Source organism: Mytilus californianus, unplaced genomic scaffold (assembly GCF_021869535.1).
Source record: "Mytilus californianus isolate M0D057914Y unplaced genomic scaffold, xbMytCali1.0.p SCAF_2, whole genome shotgun sequence".
Taxonomy (NCBI): Eukaryota; Metazoa; Mollusca; class Bivalvia; order Mytilida; family Mytilidae; genus Mytilus; species Mytilus californianus.
The window spans coordinates 34,003,879-34,024,784 of NW_026262668.1; the positions used below are offsets into that span (position 1 = coordinate 34,003,879).

At 32.9% G+C, this 20,906-nt stretch overlaps 1 protein-coding gene across 1 annotated transcript in view; it reads right to left on the reverse strand.

Moving 5' to 3' along the window:
• LOC127728948 (sushi, von Willebrand factor type A, EGF and pentraxin domain-containing protein 1-like) overlaps positions 1-20,906 on the reverse strand; it is a 57,426-nt gene that overhangs the window by 20,293 nt on the left and 16,227 nt on the right. Inside the window, exons 2-6 of the mRNA XM_052236527.1 lie at positions 11,712-11,796; positions 10,781-10,997; positions 7,137-7,280; positions 3,761-3,887; positions 3,007-3,128 (exon numbers count right to left, since the gene is read on the reverse strand). Coding sequence (XP_052092487.1) covers positions 3,007-3,128; positions 3,761-3,887; positions 7,137-7,280; positions 10,781-10,997; positions 11,712-11,780 — 679 coding nt within the window. The 5' untranslated portion in view covers positions 11,781-11,796. The remainder of the gene's footprint in view (positions 1-3,006; positions 3,129-3,760; positions 3,888-7,136; positions 7,281-10,780; positions 10,998-11,711; positions 11,797-20,906) is intronic.

Here is a 20,906-nt window from a genome sequence, read left to right on the forward strand (position 1 = left end):
AAACACGTTTGTGATAGATAAATGTTTTTCAACGTTCTGTAATAATTTTATAATGCACATTTCATTGTTAAGCTATGTAAAGTGGATAAATGTGGGACATTTGAAGTGACACTGCCAATTTATTAACTTTACGTTCCGCTATATAGATGATGTTCTCTCACTAAATAATACAAAATTTGGTGACTATGTTGAACGAATCTATCCCATCGAACTAGAGATAAAGGATACTACAGATACAGTTAAGTCTGCCTCATATCTTGACTTACATCTAGAAATTGACAATGAGGGTCGGTTGAAAACAAAACTTTACGACAAAAGAGATGATTTCAGCTTACCAATTGTGAACTTTCAATTTCTATGTAGCAACATTCCAGCAGCGCCTGCATACGGAGTATATATCTCCCAATTGATACGATATTCCCGGGCTTGTATTTTCTATCATGATTTTCTTGATAGAGGATTGCTGCTCACAAGGAAGCTATTAAACCAAGAGTTCCAAATGGTGAAGTTGAAATCATCCCTTCGTAAATTTGACGGACGCCATCACGAGTTGGTTGACCGTTATGGAATAACAGTTTCACAGATGATATCGGATATGTTCCTTTTGACTTAACTACAATACCCTTCCCTTTTCACGAATGTGACCTACCGAATTAGACTATTTACCGGATTTGTAATAACATAAGCAACACGACGGGTGCCACATGTGGAGCAGGATCTGCTTACCCTTCCGGAGCACCTGAGATCACCCCCAGTTTTTGGTGGGGTTCGTGTTGCTTAGTCTTTAGTTTTCTATGTTGTGTCATCTGTACTATTATTTGTCTGTTTGTCTTTTTATTTTTGGCCATGGCGTTGTCAGTTTGTTTTCGATCTATAAGTTTGACTGTCCCTCTGGTATCTTTCGTCCCTCTTTTATGGTATGTTGGATAGGGTCAAAATTTTCCTTCCTACAGACAAAGTATAAACCCATCTAAGAGTTGCTGTATGGGTTTATAGCTTGAAGAAATTAATTTGTAAACCCAAAATCGCCAAGGGCAGTTATGCCTTTCAGACGGAGAAACTTGGACAGTTTATGAACCCCGATACAATGTGTCTGTGTCTTAACTCACTAACAACATGTTTTTGCGGTCTTTGATCTTTAAGATGCCCGAATTTTCGTCTGATCTGTAATTCTACCAATAATGTCCTATTCCCGATTGATATATTTTGACTAAGCGTGAATCTGCATAGTGGTCAGGCATGCATAGCAGGATACGGTTACCCAGTCGATTTACCCTGTATTGTTTCTTTTGGATGCGATTCACACAATTTTGAATGTAACCTTGATTTGCATTTTCTTAATCGATTTATGAGATTTGAACATCGTTAAACGACTCTTTCCGAAATTTACCCTAAGGGGATAGTAAGAGAGCTACGTGTATATAGAGATTGATGTTGCAAATACATATGTGGAAATTATATATATAGGGAAGAACAAAAAATTTGCGAAAGCAAATTTACAGATCTTACATTGTTGGGCTGATGTTTAGACGAGTTGTATATACAGAATGTACACAGCCATGTATCACCATCACTCCTGGTGATCCGATGGATAAATCTGTTGTAGAGTTGTCACTGGTTCAGACGTACTTATAAATATAATTATTTCTGTGACTGTATCTTGCATTAATTTGTAGGATCCTTTATAATAGATATTTCAGCTGATCTGTAACAATTCCATCTTCATGCCTTATATATCATGTACTGTATTACGACGCTAGATTAAAACTGACGAGGAAAGGTAACACCCGGCCACCAAAAGCTTTATTTTAAGCCTAGGTGGTCGTGTGGTCTAGCGCGTCGGATACAGTGCAGGCGATTTGGTGTCACGATATCTCAGTAGCATGAGTTCGAATCCCGGCGAGGGAAGAACAAAAAATTTGCAAAAGCAAATTTACAGATCTAACATTGTTGGGCTGATGTTTAGACGAGTTGTACATGTTATATATACAGAATGTACACAGCCATGTATCACCATCACTGCTGGTGATCCGATGGATAAATCTGTTGTAGAGTTGTCACTGGTTCAGACGTACTTATAAATATAATTATTTCTATGACTGTATCTTGCATTAATTTGTAGGATCCTTTACAATAGATATTTCAGATGATCTGTAACAATTCCATCTTCATGCCTTATATATCATGTACTGTATTACGACGCTAGATTAAAACTGACGAGGAAAGGTAACACCCGGCCACCGAAAGCTTTATTTTGAAGCCTAGGTGGTCGTGTGGTCTAGTGCGTCGGATACAGTGCAGGCGATTTGGTGTCACGATATCTCAGTAGCATGAGTTCGAATCCCGGCGAGGGAAAAACAAAAAATTTGCGAAAGCAAATTTACAGATCAAGCATTGTTGGGCTGATGTTAAGACGAGTTGTGTATGTATATATATATATATTATAGAGTATTCATTACTCTCATAACATAACTGAGTGTACATTTAATAGATATTTACACTTTTACCAAAGTTAATTAATACCGATATGTTTTTTCCAGAGCCAAAACGGTTGGTTTGTCAATGCAATCAAATAACCTGTTTCAGAAAATGAAGAATTTACTCTTTTAATACATTGCGAATAAAAGAATAATGGAAATGCATTTCAAATCAAACTTACAAACGTTAATCAAATAAAGACGTTTATGAACTTTTTGATAATATATTAAAAGCAAAGGGCAGGGAAACACTAAAATTTGGCACATTACGATATGATCCTATATTTGATTAACTCCATGGGTTGACCGAGAGTATAGAAATATGTCCACCTAGATTGACATATCTTGCAGTCAATAGTATAGAGGACTCCTGTTTCTCTTAAAGGATGCAAAAATACGAACAAACACACGCCGAATGGAGGCATTTAATTCGATATCTCGTGTAAACTTTAATAGTTTCAAGTATACATCAAGATAAAAAAAACATTTTTTGCAAACGATAGAAAGATGAAGTAATGCCGAAACTGACCTGAAACTTGAAATCTAATGTTGCACGTGTCTTTGTTTCCTTTGTCATCTGATGCTGTGTATGTAATGACATGGCTACCACTTCCAAAGGATGATCCTGACTGATCACCTGTTCTTGAAATTCTATAAAGACATACGAAAATTTAGTTTCGTTTATTACTGTACACTCAGGCACAATGTGTGCAACAAGAGCACCATAATACAATATGAAAATAACAAATTGATCAAACAATATGAGAAAATGAGAAAGCAACCCCCTATCACTACGTGTGAGACAAGCGGTTTTCAAGATTTGTAAAATAAGTTCCGGATAGCACTGTGTATTATTGTACGTACATGATAATGATTACAGAAATTCAAACAAAAATCAAACAAAATTAAATCCTGCAAGCGTAGTTGTAGAATCCAAACTTATATATGAATAAACATCTTTACTACTGTGATAGCATACAATTAAAAAGCCATATGTTTATAACAGTAACATGTGTTGCTACAAAATCAAACATATCAATATAAAAGTTATTAATTGTGAACATGTAGCTACATAATTATATTTAATAATACCGTACAGCCAAAATTGAGTAGTACAGTCAATTAAGATAGTTGGAGTTCAAACCTTACTTTGTGTATAAACAAAACAAATCACAGGATTTAGTTTGCTTGAATTAAAAAATAATAAATTTGACCTTTGCCTTTCAAGTTGCTTTCAATGTAGTAAAATTCAATTTAATTCATTTAGATTTGACAAAACTCACTCAACACTTTCGCCTTCGGGATCAGTAGCTGTTGGTTCATCCCATGTAATGACTATGGTATCTTGCAATCGGCTGGTTATAAATTTATCAACAACATCTGGACAGGTTATAGTTGGTGGTTGGTTCACTAATATTAAAAAAATACTTTTTTGTAAAAAAGTAAGGGACTAAAATAACAAAAATTAGAGGATAATGATGAGAGCCATCACCGAGTGGCACGCTCGAGTTATTAAGTAAATTGTGACTTGCTTTTTAATTTGAACAGAGCTTATATTCATCGAAAGACAGAAAACGTCTGCTACACCACCTAACTGTGATGGATTTCAAAGCTGAATTCATTTTAGCATATATGCACAGCGATGGCTAGATGGACAAAGTTTTTGTTCGTATAGTTTTCTTCCTTGTACTCGACACACATTTAAGTAGTGGTGATAATAATGTAAAATTTCATTACTCAACTGCAAGGTTTTTGAAGCGGAAATGATTTTTCTACATATAAACAGGGATTACTTAGTCGAACTAAGTTTTTTTTTACCTTGACCTTCCCTGTAGGGGGTCGTTCCTTGTAAACGAAGTACCTTCTTTTAGTGGTGAATGATGTCAAGTTTCATTATCAACACCAAAGAGTTTTAGAGTAAGAGAGAGGGAATGATTTTTCTACGTATGCATTGGAGGAAATAAGGTTTTGACCCTAACCTTCACTGAAGGGTTTTCTTTTATGTATGCGACATACTTAGTAACAGTCAATAATCTTTTTAAGTTTCATTATCAAACTCCAAAGAGTTTTAAAGTAAGAGAACGGAAACATTTTTTTTTACAAATGCACAGGCGTTACTAAGTATAAGAAAGTTTTTGACCTTGAACTTCACTCAAGGAGGTTTCTTCTCTTGATGCGACACTCATTCTAGAAGTTGTGAATAATCATGTCAAGTTTCATTATTAAACTCTAAAGCGTTTAAAAGTTAGAGAGTGGACAGGACTTACAAGCGGATAATTAGAGGCCTTTAAAATAAAAACAAAATATTTTACCACTTGAATCACAAAAAGGCAGGGATATATACTAAGAGGTAAAATTATATCAAGTTGTAAAAAAAGATCTACACATCCTAAAAGAAAAAGATTAAAACACAAATAAACAGTCTGCAAAGCACTAAAAAGAAAACTTAAGAGCAGTACGAAACCCTTCACAAACATGGGAAATCATCAGTTGACCCAGTAGGGTTAGCAACTCCTGTTCCACTATTGTACCCAACAACTACGTTTTTTTTTGCAAGCTTAGAGAGAAAGTTTATCAAATATTGTTAATGGTAAGGGCTCAGATTAATTGCTGTTTGCTTGACGTCCAGTTGCAAATATTTAAAAATATCAAGGGATAACAACAAAATATCAGTAAATTAAACAGATACTGCAAAGTTGTTCGCATGGGATAAGGGGCAGGAAATTTAGACTGAAATTGGAAAAAAAGATCACGTCGGAATGAGACAGAAAGTTTGCCCTGCAACAAGATTAGAAGGTGAGGTAAAAAAAAGTAAGAAAAGAAATCGTAAAATTGACATTTTGAATTGTCGAAAAGTTGTATTTGTTAACCGCACACAAAACAAGATGTTTGCTGTGTATTTTTCACATACATTTGAAAGAGTAGAACAGCTACAACATATCGTTTACAGAACAAATTATCGTTTTTTATGGAGAAGTCTTGAAAATAAGTGTATTATAGGTTATTTAAAAAGTCAGGATTCGAATATATATGTTCAAACTCTTTAATGTCATTTTTTAGTAACAACAAACAAAAGAACTATGTCAATTGGACATGCTTTGATACTATAACTGCCCTTGAATTTTTACTAGATAACATGTTTGTTCACTTTGGAGATTCCGTATATCGTCAAGTTACCGGAATTCCAATGGGGACTAACTGTGCACCACTTATTGCGGTCCTGTTTCTGTATTGTTATGAGTTACAATTTATGACTAAAATCAGCAAAGACCCATCGAAACAACATCTGATACAAAAATTTAATAATACTTTTAGATATTTGGATGATATATTGGCTCTCAATAATGACGACTTCAGTATGTACACTAAAGAGATTTTTCCTGTTGAAATAACTTTAAATAAAGCTAATACTAACAATGAACACTGCCCTTTCCTAGATCTTGATATCTATATCATTAACGGGAAGCCTAATACCAAAATTTATGATAAAACGAGATGATTTGTCTTTTCCTATGTTAATTATCCATTTTTAGATGGTGACGTTCCCTTGTCACCATCTTATGGTGTTTATATATCTCAACTTGTATGATTCGCTCGTATATGTAACAACGTATTTCAGTTGTTGGCATGATACGGGTTATGTTCTTCTCATATATTTTATGATGGTATGATACTAAACCCCTAACGCGAGGGATTGTGCTTGATATTCAATGATATGATATGATGAAGACATAATCTTTCAATCAGTTTAATTGAGGTCTGGAGCTGGCATGTCAGTTACTGCTAGTAGTCCTTTGTTAATTTATGTATCATTGTCGTTTTGTTTAGTTTCTTTTGTTACCTATTCTGACATCGGACTCGGACCTCTTTTAAACTGAGTTTTACTGTGCGTATTGCTGTGTGTTTGTTTCTACATTGGCAATAGGTATAGGGGAGGGTTTAGATCTCAAAAAACATGTTTAACCCCGCCGCATTTTTGCGCTTGTCCCAAGTCAGGAGCTAGTGGCCTTTGTTAGTCTTGTATGATTTTTAACTTTAGTTTCTTTTATATATTTCGGAGTTTAGTATGACGTCCATTATTACTGAACTAGTACATATTTTTGTTTAGGGGCCAGCTGAAGCACGCCTCCGGGTGCATGATTTTCTCGCTGTATTGAAGACCCATTGGTGGTCTTCGGCTGTTTTCTGCTCTTTGGTCGGGTTGTTGTCTCTTTGACACATTCCCCATTTCCATTTTCAATTTTATGTTTTCAATCTTTTCATCATATCGAAAATTATGATAGTTTTAAAGACAATTTGATTCTTTTTTATTAGTTAATCTGTAAACCATGCATCGTTTACCTACGTGAATGTTATGATTACGTGAAATAATTTCTTTTGTTTCAAGGTTATCTGGAAACTTCCAATTAATAAAAAAAAGTAAACGATTACATAATAACCAAGGTTATATCGAGTTACATGTATTTATGAGTAAAACCAAAATGTGTGATGAAGCTATAACTACAGTACTGGTAATATAAATAGCATGCTTTATCAACGACCTCAACATTTAGTATTTTTGACTTTCAAAATGCTTGTCTCGAACGTACCTGATGACGTAGTTCCAGAAACACGTCTCATTCTCCCGGAAATCTGTAGCATACTATTATTTTTTATTACCTGAATTACTGCTGCCATCTGAACTACTTGAACCGCTTGGACAAAACAGACCACATACTATAGATCCAATGCTAGTTACAATTCCTATGATACCAATTAAAGCACCGATAAATCTTTTCCGTATGACACGATGCTCGCCGGTTCCTGTGAAGAAAAAAAATAACTTTATTTTTACTAAATTTCATTCGTTAATATAGATGATTTTATCCTATGTATGAAATAAAGGTCAAGGAGAAAAAGAACAACCTAACTTGCACTGGATAGGTACCGTGATCGTTGCAACTGAATTTTCGTTCATCCGCACAGTGCATTATAGACTTCGCGTTAATACTTTAACAAAGTTTAAGGTAATATGATTAAATGGTGTATTTTCAAATATTTGCTCAGGTGAATGTTTTTAAAGTTGGGTTTATACAATATTGTTTTGTATTGATTCTTCTAACATTTTATATTCATGGTATTCATCCTTCCAATATATGTATAGACTAAATCACAACATCCCTTTTCTTAGTATCAAAATTTTGAAAGGAATTTAATCAAACTTTATGATTTTATACAAGCTTTCAGTCTTACAGAGCAGTGCTCAATAAGTTACACTGGTTTCTGTTAATGTACAGGAAGTAACCAGTTGCATTTCTCTCTGTTTCTTTTTGACTGTTTGAAACGGTTTTCGTGATAAAATAGTTCCTATGAAGTTGTTTAACTAAGTAAGCGTAATAAGATAGTTTACATTGGTTTTGTTTATTTCATATTTGGAATACGGAGGAGATGCTCTGTGAATATTGTTCATTCAACCAATTGGATCATTGATACTTGTATTGTATATATATGAAGAACTGACATAAGGAAAGTCATTGAGGTGACAAAAATACACACGCTCGTGTAAAAAACTACAATTAGAAACTTTTGCTGATAAGTATCTACTTCTTAGTTTATAATTACAACTTGACAATGTTGATGGGTTACTATTTCACCGATATTAGGTTTTCAAATATATTGTATCAACTACAAGAATGACACTTATTGTCCAACCGAAGTTCATTTACAAAGAGATATTTTGTCCATTCCCGAGAACTTAAAATTCTTACACTGTATCTAATGTGAGAACCGCCATTAATTTCGTTGAGGAAAATATGAAACCATTTACTCGAACGTTTTCATTAACAAGTTGTAAACCATTCTTATTTCATTATGATAAACCGAAAACTTTTATAGCAGACATTCCTTGTGAATAGGCGCGACTAACAGTGACAGTTCCCAAGGAATAGAGGACAGTTTGATACAAACACTTGAAAGATGGAAATCTGATTGTTTTATACGTTATATCAGAACTTCTAAATTAGACATTAAATCTGCACTTGCAAGAATCAAATAATACTTTAACATTCGATTGTTAATCCATAATGTGCGATATGTTATTTGAATAAGTATAAATATTAGAAGATCTGGTATGATTGCCAATGAGACAACTCTCCAAAAGAGACCAAATGACATAGAGGTAAACAAATATATGTCACCGTAAGGCCTTCAACAATGAGCAAATCATACTGCATAATCAGCTATATAAATGGCCCCGCAATGACAAATGTAAAACAATTCAAACGAGAAAACTAACGGCCTAATTTATGTACAAAACTATGAACGAAAAAACAAATATGATATACAGCAACAAACACACTATCATGTTATGTACTATCACTTGAACATGCTGCGTGTGTTTCGTGTCAACTGCGGGTGGCATATGATTTGTTTTTGTTCTCCATTTAAAATATGACAGAACTCATTGAATAATGTGCCACTAGAAAAAAATATCCTCATGCATTCACACAGTATGCCATGCGCACTTCCTGGATAATTAAGTATAATTATGGCGTCATTTCGTAATAATAACATGACAGCTTTTCATTTGAATACGTCAGTCAAGTTTCTGTAGCATAACATGTTTCTCTTATGCCTAAATATTTTGATAATTAAATTATAAATTTCATCATGTTTTATGTCAATACTGCAACGACCTATTAGTCCTAAACAAGAGTGAAATATTTACAGCTGGACATTATCATTAATCATTCAATTAAAGAATTTTAATTGGTAAAGTGCCGATATTTGTTACTCTACAGTTCTCTATGGTTATTATTAAAAAAATCTGCGGTCAATGCATAATCTGTCATGCGTCTACATTGGTGTCTAGTGTGTTGAATCACACAGGAGTTATGTAATTAACACCTGGATTATTTATTACCCGGACGCTCGATTTCATTTTATCATTTACGTATGAAACATATTAAATAAATATATGAATATCCTTACATTCATCATCGATCCATAAGTATTAAAGAAAATCTAACAAAACTAAGTATTTCGAGGAAACCAAACATGACATGAATTATCAACTAAGTTTCTTGTTTATAACTTTGTATGTATGCATTTCTTCCTTGTTCCCGACACACCCTTATGTAGGTGTAAATAATCATGCTAAGTTTCATTATCTAACTTCAAAGGGTTGTGGCAACGAATTTCCTACATATGCACAGGGGCTACGAAGTTGAACTTTAATCTTGTCACAGTCGCTCGTCGTCGCAGGGATCCAATACAGCAGCGAAGAAGGGGAAAACTCGATGGCAAACTACTTATGTAGTCAAACCCAAGCCTACTGAAACAACTTTCTGAAGTTTGTATAATTTCACTGACATGTGAATCATAGCATCTTTTTCAACATTTTTGATTTCCTCCTAAAATTGATGTTCGATTTCTTTTTTTAGAAAAAAAATATGACATTTTCGTTTATAAACTAAAGGGGTAATAACTACGGTTTAGACAAAAAATATACAGTTTTTTCGTTTTTGTTTGAATCAAATAAAAGCGGAATTTTGAAATAAAAGTCGCTGTATAAAGCCAGTTTGGCTCAAGTTTGTAAAAATAAACTATAAAAACATCGCTGATATATAATTGTCTTACAAGACAATAATTTGACCTCATTCGGGTCCGTATGTTTTTATCCTTAGTTAGAGTTGGGTTGCCGCAAGTGTTCTGCGTGTTCAGTTATTAGAAAGAAAAGAACGTCCAGCTCGAACTAGTGAGTCACTAGGAAAAACTATTTCGTTGACTGATTCGGACCTCAAAATCTTTCTTTTACAGGTTAAACGATAATATAAATTCTATTTTAATATGTGACTTGAAATAAAAATTTTTAAAAAAAACGTCATTTTACAATTGCACGTGCTTGTTTGACTATAATTCATATGTATGTTTAAATCGGGACAAATTACAATCGGTATTTTTGGAGATCATCTCAATGATGACTTAAATGACGCTTAGTCCTTATATACGCACGAAATGCTATTATAATTTCATGCATTGATTATCCTCCCTATGGAACTTTGCAATCTAATTAAAGGTCAGTGAATTCGTTATTCTAATTCAATGAGTTAGCGAGTAATGAATCTGGCAGCTAAAATCTCTTAACATGTAATGAATACCATGTATATGTAAAAAGCTTTTGTATTGTAAAATTATATAATTGGTGTTTTTCAAACTGTCAGTTATATTTGTTCAATACTCACATAAGGTATACAGCAAATCATTTCAAAATTGTATAATGATATATAAACACAATTTACTAATCACAAATTATCCTCACTCACCTCTGTGCATGTGATTCATGGCAATAAGCATACCACTCTCGCAGACATAATTCACAACAACTCTTTCCGATCGAGAATAATCGGTTTCTATAAAGGAGCACATTGTCCCTTCAGGTACCACGTTGTGAAGCGGTTGAACGTCACATCTAAGAAGTTGACGATCAGTTGGGATACTACAAACATTTGTTTTGTCTTTTTCATTTTGAAATCTATTTATCTGGATGATAAAAAAAATAATGAAGTCTACAAGATACAATCATCTTAAATAAGTATTTGTCAATATTTTACATGTAATGCAAAAGCAATAAAATCCTATACATTCTCTCTGGATAGAGAGAGAGAGAGAGAGATCATTTTATTGATAATGTGTTCTTTCTTTGCCATTATATTTACAAAGTTTGTCTCTTGTGCTTTGGGGTGGGAGGATTTGAGTTAAACATTTTCCCGTGCTTGATATTTATGGCGCTTTTATTCTTGACATAACTTCTTTTGTGTATGCTACATCATTTTTTCACATTTTGCCAGGTTGTATATAAAAAATTTTGCAGTTTACATAAATTATTCATTTCATCAATACGTAATTACTTGATAATTATTCTAACATATATCTTTGTGTCCTATGGTTCTCTAAATGTTTGTATTGTTTCTGCTTGATAATTGCCGTATTTGTTTGGCATCTTTGCCAAATATAAATAATAGTGTATTAATATCACATCCACTCAGGGTGCTGTCTTAAATTTGAAGGGAGGTGAGAGATTTTGCTCCATTTTTAAATGCACACTCTGACTTTAAGTTGAAGAACAGCAACTTCATTATTAGTTAATTGAGGATATGAAGATTATTATTCTTTCTGACATTTTATTTGAATTGTTACTAAAATCGGAATGTGTGTTGTCATTTGGCAATAAAACGCTTCTAAAAATGTACTTACTACATCTTCGAGTATATTGCCTTCAATCAGCGGAACTAGAAACAGCAATATCCATGCAGACTGTCTCATGTTTATCGCTTAAATTCTGAAGAATTAATTCATGTTCCGATATATTCGATATCGTAATATAATATAAAAATAAGAAGATGTGATATGATTGCTAATGAGTCAACTCTCCACCAGATACAAAATGAAATAGAAGTTAACAACTATTAGCTACCGCACGGCCTTCAACAATGAACAAAACCCATACCGCATAGTAAGGTATAAAAGGCCCCGAAATGACGAATGTAAAACAATTCAAACGAGAAAACTAACGCCTTTATTTATGTACAAAAAATAAACGAAAAACAAATATGATATACAGCAACAAATGACAACCACTGAATAACAGGCTCCTTACCTGAATAACATGACAAAATGTGAAACAATTTAAAAGAAAAACAACAACGACCTAATTTATGACTTAACTGTTATAATTAAACAAAACCCAGATATACCGAAGTTGATATCCAGTTGTAATTAAGCAAAATAAATGGAACTCTTTATTAAGGTTCATCATAACCTTTTAGCAAATATGGCCGTATTTTACAACACAAATTTCACTCTGAGTACAGACAAACCTGTGCACCTGGAAAAGTTTTTGGAGCATTGCTGGACCTAGATATATATAATTTAAATGCATTTTAAGTTTTAGAATATTAAAAACTTAACTGGATTTTTCTTTTCATTTTTTTTTTCATTCCTGCAGAGGATGTCGAAATAAACTAAATTGGGAATGAGGTTTGAGAAGGTCCCCTCATATAATTTTTTTTTGAGTAGTATTGATTTCAAATGGACAATAGTTGGAAAATAGACATCTGCAAACAATAGGTGATTTAATCTGTGGAACTGAGTGGACCGTATCAAATGAAACTCGTGTATTAGTTTATTTTGCTATCTACTGCAGACTGGAAAAAATGCACATCAAAATCCAGATATGTTTTTAATTTTCTGAAACATAAGCTGAATATAACTTTTATATATCTAGGTCCAGCCAGGCCTTAAAACTTTCCTAGATGCATCAGTTTATCTGTACTCAAAGTAGATTTTTTTGGTGTTAACACGGCAATATTTTTCAATTCCTTTAGATGAACCTTAAAGAAGGTAAAAAGGGTCAAATTAGTATATTTGAATTGTTTACATTTGTTTCTATGGGCTTTCAAGTTTGATGTAGGTGCATGATTTGGAATGTTTTGCATCTTATATACGTGTTTATACTTAATTATAGTATGGAGCTTCGGGATGTTTGTAAACTTTTATATTAAAGACAAATTTTCACAAAACAGGCGATTAAGGTAAGTGCAAATACACGTGGATCTTTTTTGCGCATCAGCATAAAGTCCACAGAAAGATAAAAGATGGATCTTTTTAAAGAATTTATTTGCTTCTCTGTCCGCGTAGCAGTTTTTTGTGAAAAAATCCTCACAATTGGCATTAATGTCATCGAATAGAGAAAGTCGGTACACCTTTTTATGTCCAGGCGTATTTGAGTTAACTGTTTTTTCTTGAAAACGTTTAAAGCAAAAATATGTCATACAACATATCGCTTCAGGTTTCATTAGTTTTATATATTTAGGCTACATGTTGATTATAACATTAAAAAATCACAGTAGAAAGAAATGAATGAATGGATCAGGTAAAATGCCTTTTTCTAATGAGTCATAACAACAGAGTAGGTATGTTTGAATAACAAATATTTACTGAAAGCACTTGACGACAGACTTTACATGTGGATCTTTATTGTGTATAACTTCAAAAGTAAAATATTTGTTGTGTATGTTATCCAGGGTAATTAGCCTTCAATCTTAGAACCGTTTTAGTTCTGCCCTTGAAATATTTAAAAAGATTTTTGTATGTGTTTTTCAAACTCACACCCAATGAAAAAAGCAAAACATCGTGTTCTTAAGTAACATTTGCATGATTAGGTAGATTTACAGCTGTTGACTTATCATACAATTCAACAGGCTGAAGCAGATCTTCGTATGGCGGGTGATGCATGCAAGGCAGGAGACGCTTACGCTGTCAACGCACCCCGTCTTGCTTCTTATGAAGTTCATGGGATTTCTTTTATCCTCTGGTTAAGTGTGTTACCTTGTCTCTTTGATCGATTTTCCAGTTTTTAAAATTGGTTAACTACTGTTACTAATTTATCAGAAAGGACCCAAGAATTGCCTTGAGGCAGTGAAGATCAATATACTGATATCTTGGCATCAAAACAAAACACGGCCTTGTAGGGTGAAAACCATTATATAGGGGTAAATATGATGCCTCATGTTAGGAGAGTACCACAATCACTGCACGTTAAGAACTCCCTGATCGTTCCGTAGCTGGCCTGTTGGAAGGCAACCTTTCTGTCCCTATCCAACATAACTTCATTTCAAGCTGCGGTCGAAATTCCCGGCCTTTATCTGGGTCAATCTATTGCAGAACTTGCCTATTTGATTTTAAACCAATTATGTCTTGTCCTAAATATGACTGAAATATTTGCTACTAAGGACAAGCAAACAACAATCAGTCAAACAAAAAACGTCCGTATTGATCTCTGCTTTATATTATTAATCACTTCTAATTTGAATCTAGATTTTCGAAAAATTGGTTGGTAAACTTTGTATTCTATTGTTGTTCTTCTGTCATCATAACAAAAATATCATAAAATCATAAAATTACTATCTGAAATACAGTGAGTACATACTAAACGTAGTTTTATTAAAACAAACTAGTTATATACATACAAATTGTCCCAGCTGGTATTTGAAGAATAAATCAATTTTTACTGAACCATTAGTTATATCTATTGCAAGGTATAGTGGTTTGGTCATATGTATCTGAGTGATATTTTTTTTTTCTACATATTATTTGAAACTTAACAGGCAATTTGTCATTTTACAAAATGTTTGGTATGTTTAGTCATTTCATATAATGCCTGTCAAGGATAGGCATTTTATAAACTGCCTGAAAATTCAGTAATATTACAAAATGCCTGTAACATATACAAATCAGGTTTTAAACAAGTTCAACGGGTTTTTAGGTGGAACAATAATAAGAGTTTGGTTGTTCTTATTTATACATTTACATGATCAACTTGACTTAAGTTACTGCGATTTAGATTGAATTAAAATAACACATGAAAGATTGCTGTGTTGTTTTTTTTTTTTTTTTTTTTTTTTTTTTTTTTGTGTTTTTAGTTTTGTTTTTTTTTTTGTTGTACGCCAGACGCTCGTTTCGTTTTCAAAAGACTCATCAGTGTCGCTCGATTAAAAAAGTTAAAGAGGCCAAATAATGTTCGAAATTATATCGCATTGAGATCCCAAAATTCCGAAAGATTTTGCCAAATACAGGTAAGATAATAAATTCCTGGGTTAGAAAATCATTAATCTTTCGAAAATTTCGAAATTTGTGAACAGTTAATTTGTTATTATGACCATATCAATGATAATTCATGTTAACACTTTCGTAAACATGGATAAAATACATTTCATTGGTTCAAAATAATAAAAAAAAAACAGTGTTACTGTAGTAATACAGTGTAAACATAATATTTATTCCTTATCTTTTTATGGTCATTGTTATGGAGGAGATGTGGGTATTGAATGTCAACTTTACCAACATTAATACCCCAAAAAAAGCTGTTTCCGGGTCAGAGATGCAAATTAATGCTTTAAAAAGATCGATATTGTATCCCTCTGTTGATTTTTTTCGGCGGAATTTTTGCTGATGCACAAAAAAGGTCCACATATATATGCACCTACAATATTCAGCTGTTTTGTGAAAATCTGTCTTAAAGGTAACAGTTTACAGATATCTCGAACCTCCATACTATAATTAAAGTATAAATACGGAAATAAGATGCAAAAAATCCTAAATTATGCACCTACATTTAACTTTTAAAGCCCTTAGACACAGATGTAAACAATTCAAATATACCAACTTGGCCATGTTTACCTTTTCTTATAAAGAGTTCTACTTCTCTTGTTTAATTTCAACTGGATATCAGCCTGCACTTCTGTGTCTAATTAGAGAACTTAACTTGTTTTCAATTTTAAACCTCGGTATTTAGTGTAAATTAAATTCAATCTCTTCTCTCTTTTTTATATATGATCCAACATGTAGATGTGGATTGGATATTGATGACATGCTCCATTTTTTCTTTGACTCTCATTTCCATTTAAATGAAAGGGCTATTCTGTTTAATGGTCGCAGATGGCTTCCCGAAGTGTGTAATTTGAACATAAAACTATTGGTTTTTGGAAAAGTTACTCTTTTCTATATATGATCAAAATGTACATATTAAATTTTATAAAGAGATCAAAGGGATTGCTTGTCATATTATATCAACATAGGTAAAACGCACATCATCATCATCATCCTAATATCTGACGTTCTTGGTTTTTCCTGCATGCTTAAACTAAACTAAACAAACAGTTTTTTGGGAAAACAATCTTTAAAATGGGCAATAATCTAATAGAAAAGACAAAGTCGGGTACACCTATTTATGTTAAGGTGTGTTTTTCTGTTCAGGCGTGTTTGGTTTGGCTGTTTTGTCTTGAAAACGAATAAAGCATATTTCTGACTTGGTACTGATATTTCCTTATGATGAAAATGGTGGATTAAACCTGGTTTTATATCTAGCTAAACCTCTCACTTGTATGACAGTCGCGGGCGCATTGCATTTGCGCCAATTTTTACAAATCTTTTATTTGCGCCACAAGGTTATATTTCATTTGCGCCAGAAGATAAAAACTACATTTGCGCCATTTTACAGGTAACATATTACGGAAAAGTTTAGAATATTCATTGCTACATCGTGAATAAGAATGTTTTTAAGAGTTTTCCCTTGGGTAACTAAGTAACTTCATACTCATTTCTTAATATAAAACAGAGAGTCACTTTGGTTTAAAATTACATTTTTGAAGGCCGTTCGATTGCTTATAATTGCTTTCGTCCTCTTCATTTGAACTTCGGTGGATAGTTGTCATACCACATCTCCTTATTTTTATATAAAGGAAATAAGTCTGTATTTTTTTATGAACACACATATAGGTAATCCTACATATTCTTTAAAATCATTTACAAAGGATGAAATTTTACAAAATCATAAATCTGTCCTTCTATCTTTTGGTATCAAAATCAAAGAAAACGAAGAAAGTTTACCGTCATTATACTGGATACCAAAACTTCACAAAACTCCGTATAAAGAACAATACATAGCTGAATCATCAAGATGTTCCACTAAACATCTTTCTAACGTACTGACTACTATTCTTTTTACAGTAAAAGATGGCCTTCAAAAATATTGAGATATATTCTACCAGTGGTATTAATAAGATGTGGATTCTCAAAAATTCTAAAGATCTACTGCTAAATCTTAGATCACAATCTTTGCAATTTTGCAGCAACATTAAGACTTTTGATTTTTCTACGCTTTACACTACTATTCCCCAGGCTTAATTGAAAGATCGACTTCACCATCTCATTAAACAGAGCTTTTTCTATAAAAATGGGAATCGTAGATACAAATTTCTTGTTTTGGGTTATAATAAGTCTTATTTTGTGAAGAACCACACTGATTCTACCAGAAAATATACCGAAGGTGACTTTTTGATCGACAATATATTTGTTGAGTTTGGAGGATTGATATTTCAACAAACAGTCGGTATTCCAATTGGTACTAATTGTGCACCCCTACTGGCCGATTTGCTTTTGTAATCGTATGAAGCAGAATTCATTCAGAACCTTCTAAAAGACAAAAAGAAAAAGCACCTTGCGAAATTCTTTAATTTTACTTTCAGATATATTGATGATGTCCTATCACTTAATAACCCATATTTCAGCCAGTACTTACATCTCATATATCCCAGTAAACTTGAAATTAAGGATACTACTGATACTAGAAGGACTGCTTCATAACTTGATCTCTTCCTCAATATTGACACAGATGTACGACTTCACACTAAAATCTATGACAAACGGGACGATTTCAACTTCCCAATTATCAATTTCCCATTTCTCAGCAGTAACATACCCTCTGCCCCCTCGTATGGTGTTTACATATCTCAGTTGATACGTTATGCTCGTGCATGTTCGAACTATACAGACTTCATATACAGGAGTGTGCTCCTTACACAGAAACTGCTCCAACAAAGTTATGAGGAGGAAAGATTAAAAATGACACTCCGTAAATTTTATGGACACCATCACGAATTGGTTGATCCATACGCTGTATCTGTGTCTAAACTAACTAAGGACATTTTTTTCACATCTTATGTTATGGTTTTATCATTTACGTCCTCTGGTCTTTTAAGTACCGAACGTGACATATTCCCGAATATGACTGTTTTACTGAGTGTTAATTCACATTGCTATAAGACGTGTCTCGGTATTTGTTTATCCAGCTTTCATGTATTTAGTTACGAAGTTTTATTTGTAATTCTGATCGGATATTGTTTTGTGTCTTATCGTTTGTAGTTGTGATTCTAACTTTTATTTTCTATTCGTATGTAAAAGTAAAGATAATTAATCACCCAGTTCATTTGTATGATTTTAGTTTAAAACACAGGATTTATTTGTTTTACACAGTTTGATTTGGAAGAAAGGCCGACATAGTTAGTTGCACTATTACTAACACAATTCTATATTAATATTCTTGTAAGTGTTATAAAATACATCAAATATCATAATTAGAAACCTAATCTTGATTTATATCCAATTTTTAGATATTTATCTGTGACGTACTTTTGGTGGCGTTGATCCATTCGTGTTACAGACACACACTTCGTAATTCTATTAAGCTTTTTTTGTGTACTGTCCTAAATTATTTTAGTTATTCGTTGTTATTCTGGGGTTAACATGTCGAAATGTACTATTATATTATTTATTTATGTATATCTCTGTCTTTGGTGTGTTTGCATTTATTTGTACTCTGTTCCCGTCATGTAATGTTGTCATTTTAGCGGATTATTTAACATTGCCATAAAGCGCGGAGGTTTAGCTAGCCACAAAACCAGCTTCAACCCACCATTTTTTTTCTGTTCTGTTATTTCGTTGTTTTCCTCTTATAGTTGATGTGGTTCTCTCGGTTTTAGTTTGTAACCCGGATTTGTTTTCTCTCAATCAATTTATGACTTTTGAACAGCGGTATACTACTGTTGTCTTTAGTTATCCAGTGTACACGAGTACATCCGAGCCGTTTCTTACAAGTCTTGTGTTAGAACAAACTTTTGGTTTGACTCCGGTTTGTAGTTTTATTATCTCATTAATTTATAACAGAACTGTGTTTTAACATTATCATGAAAAGTCTCTTCTTAAGAACGTGTTTAGTGCTTTCATTAGGGTTATGATGACGAATTTTGGAGGAATATGTTTTATTATGTCATCAAAAACTGTATTTTGAAGTCTCTTTTGAATAAGACTATTTTTTTTTATTCTATTTACCTGTATTTACCTTTATTATTGGCGCAAATGAAATGCTTTATTTTGGCGCAAATGAAATATGGTTTCTGGCGCAAATGAAATATTATTTTGGCGCAAATGAAATGCCAATTGGCACAAAAGCAAAGCACCAACAGTCGCATAGAACTCTATTATATTGACAACAATGTGTGAACAAAACAAACAGACATAATAGGTAAAAATGTCAAAAATTAGGGCACAGCAGTCAACGTTGTGTTACCATCTTAATCACTATGAAACAAATAAATGCACAGTAGCAAGAAATGAAGTATATTGGTCTACAGGCACTTTGGGTACAGGATTTTGATAATTGTTTCCTAGTTTGCACTGAATATATAATTTTAAGTCCTTATACCACATTCTGAACATTACTAAGCTTGTCTGTCCTGGTTTTGGACTTATTCATCCATTCTAAAAATATTCCTTATTTTACGTTGAAAAATTGTTTAAGTAAAAAACAAATAATCCCGGGATATTATATTTTGTTAACTGTATACCTAAGCAGAACCAACGGGACATTGTCGGAACTTCCAAAATCATGAGCAGTCCATCTTGATAATGCGAAAATTAGGAAATAATCTTTTCTCATTTTTTCGTTGGAACATCAGAAGAATGAATTATGGACCAGAAAAAAGAGGAGCTAAATAAAAAATATAAATTAATGGGGTACTACATTGTAAAAGTAAAGTACAATATGTATTCTAGAGACAACATCAAATGATTGCCCCCTTACTATATAAAAATTGGAAACTATTAAATTATTATTGTGAAAGTTTGAACCATGGAATGGTGGTATATGTGTCATAATAATATGTAGGACTCAAATCGTACAATCTGACGTCATATTAGATTAAAGAATAAGGTTCCAAATCTTCTTCTACTTTAAATATACATTATATCTGTACCATCAATCAGGCTGATGATTAATTACTGTTGATTGCATGGCCTATTATCAAACATCAGGCTTAAAAATTAATCAAAAGAGTGAAATAAGGCATACAAATAATAATATGCGCCTTCAATTGATTTTTTTCCGTTCTCAAATCTACGTCCAGTTGGATACGACCTAACCTCTTGAAAAAATAATGTGTTAACGAGAGAGGAAAGATACAAAAGGGACATTCAAACTCACAAGTCGAAAATAAACTGACAACGCCATGGCAAAAAACGAAAAAAGACAAAAAGTTAAACAACGGTATACAAAACACAAATATAGAAAACTGAAGACTGAGCACCAAGAACCCCACCAAAAACCGGGGATGATCTCAGATGCTCCAGAAGAGTACGCAGAACTAGCTCCACATGTGTCACCCGTCGTGTTAAACATGTCAAACCTGATGATAAATCTAAATAGGTAAGTCACATTCGAGGAAAAGAGGATTGTGGTTACAACAGTTATTACAATTGCAACAAATGAAATGAAAATTTTATAATTTTAGTAAATTCATCAAAACTATGATATCATTAATTCATCATCTATTAGATCTAAACAAATAATGATACCAATGGACATACTAATATAGTATTGATCCTTTGCCACGAGAATAACTCTATATATTGAAGTTGTATACATACAATCTTGGGATTTCAGTTATGTTTGCCAACTTTCAATGTCCTATTAAGTCCTAAGTGAAGAGTTTGACACATTATATAAACAGTTGTCTATTATTGAAGATTGTTTGTTCCCCTCTATAGATATCTTTT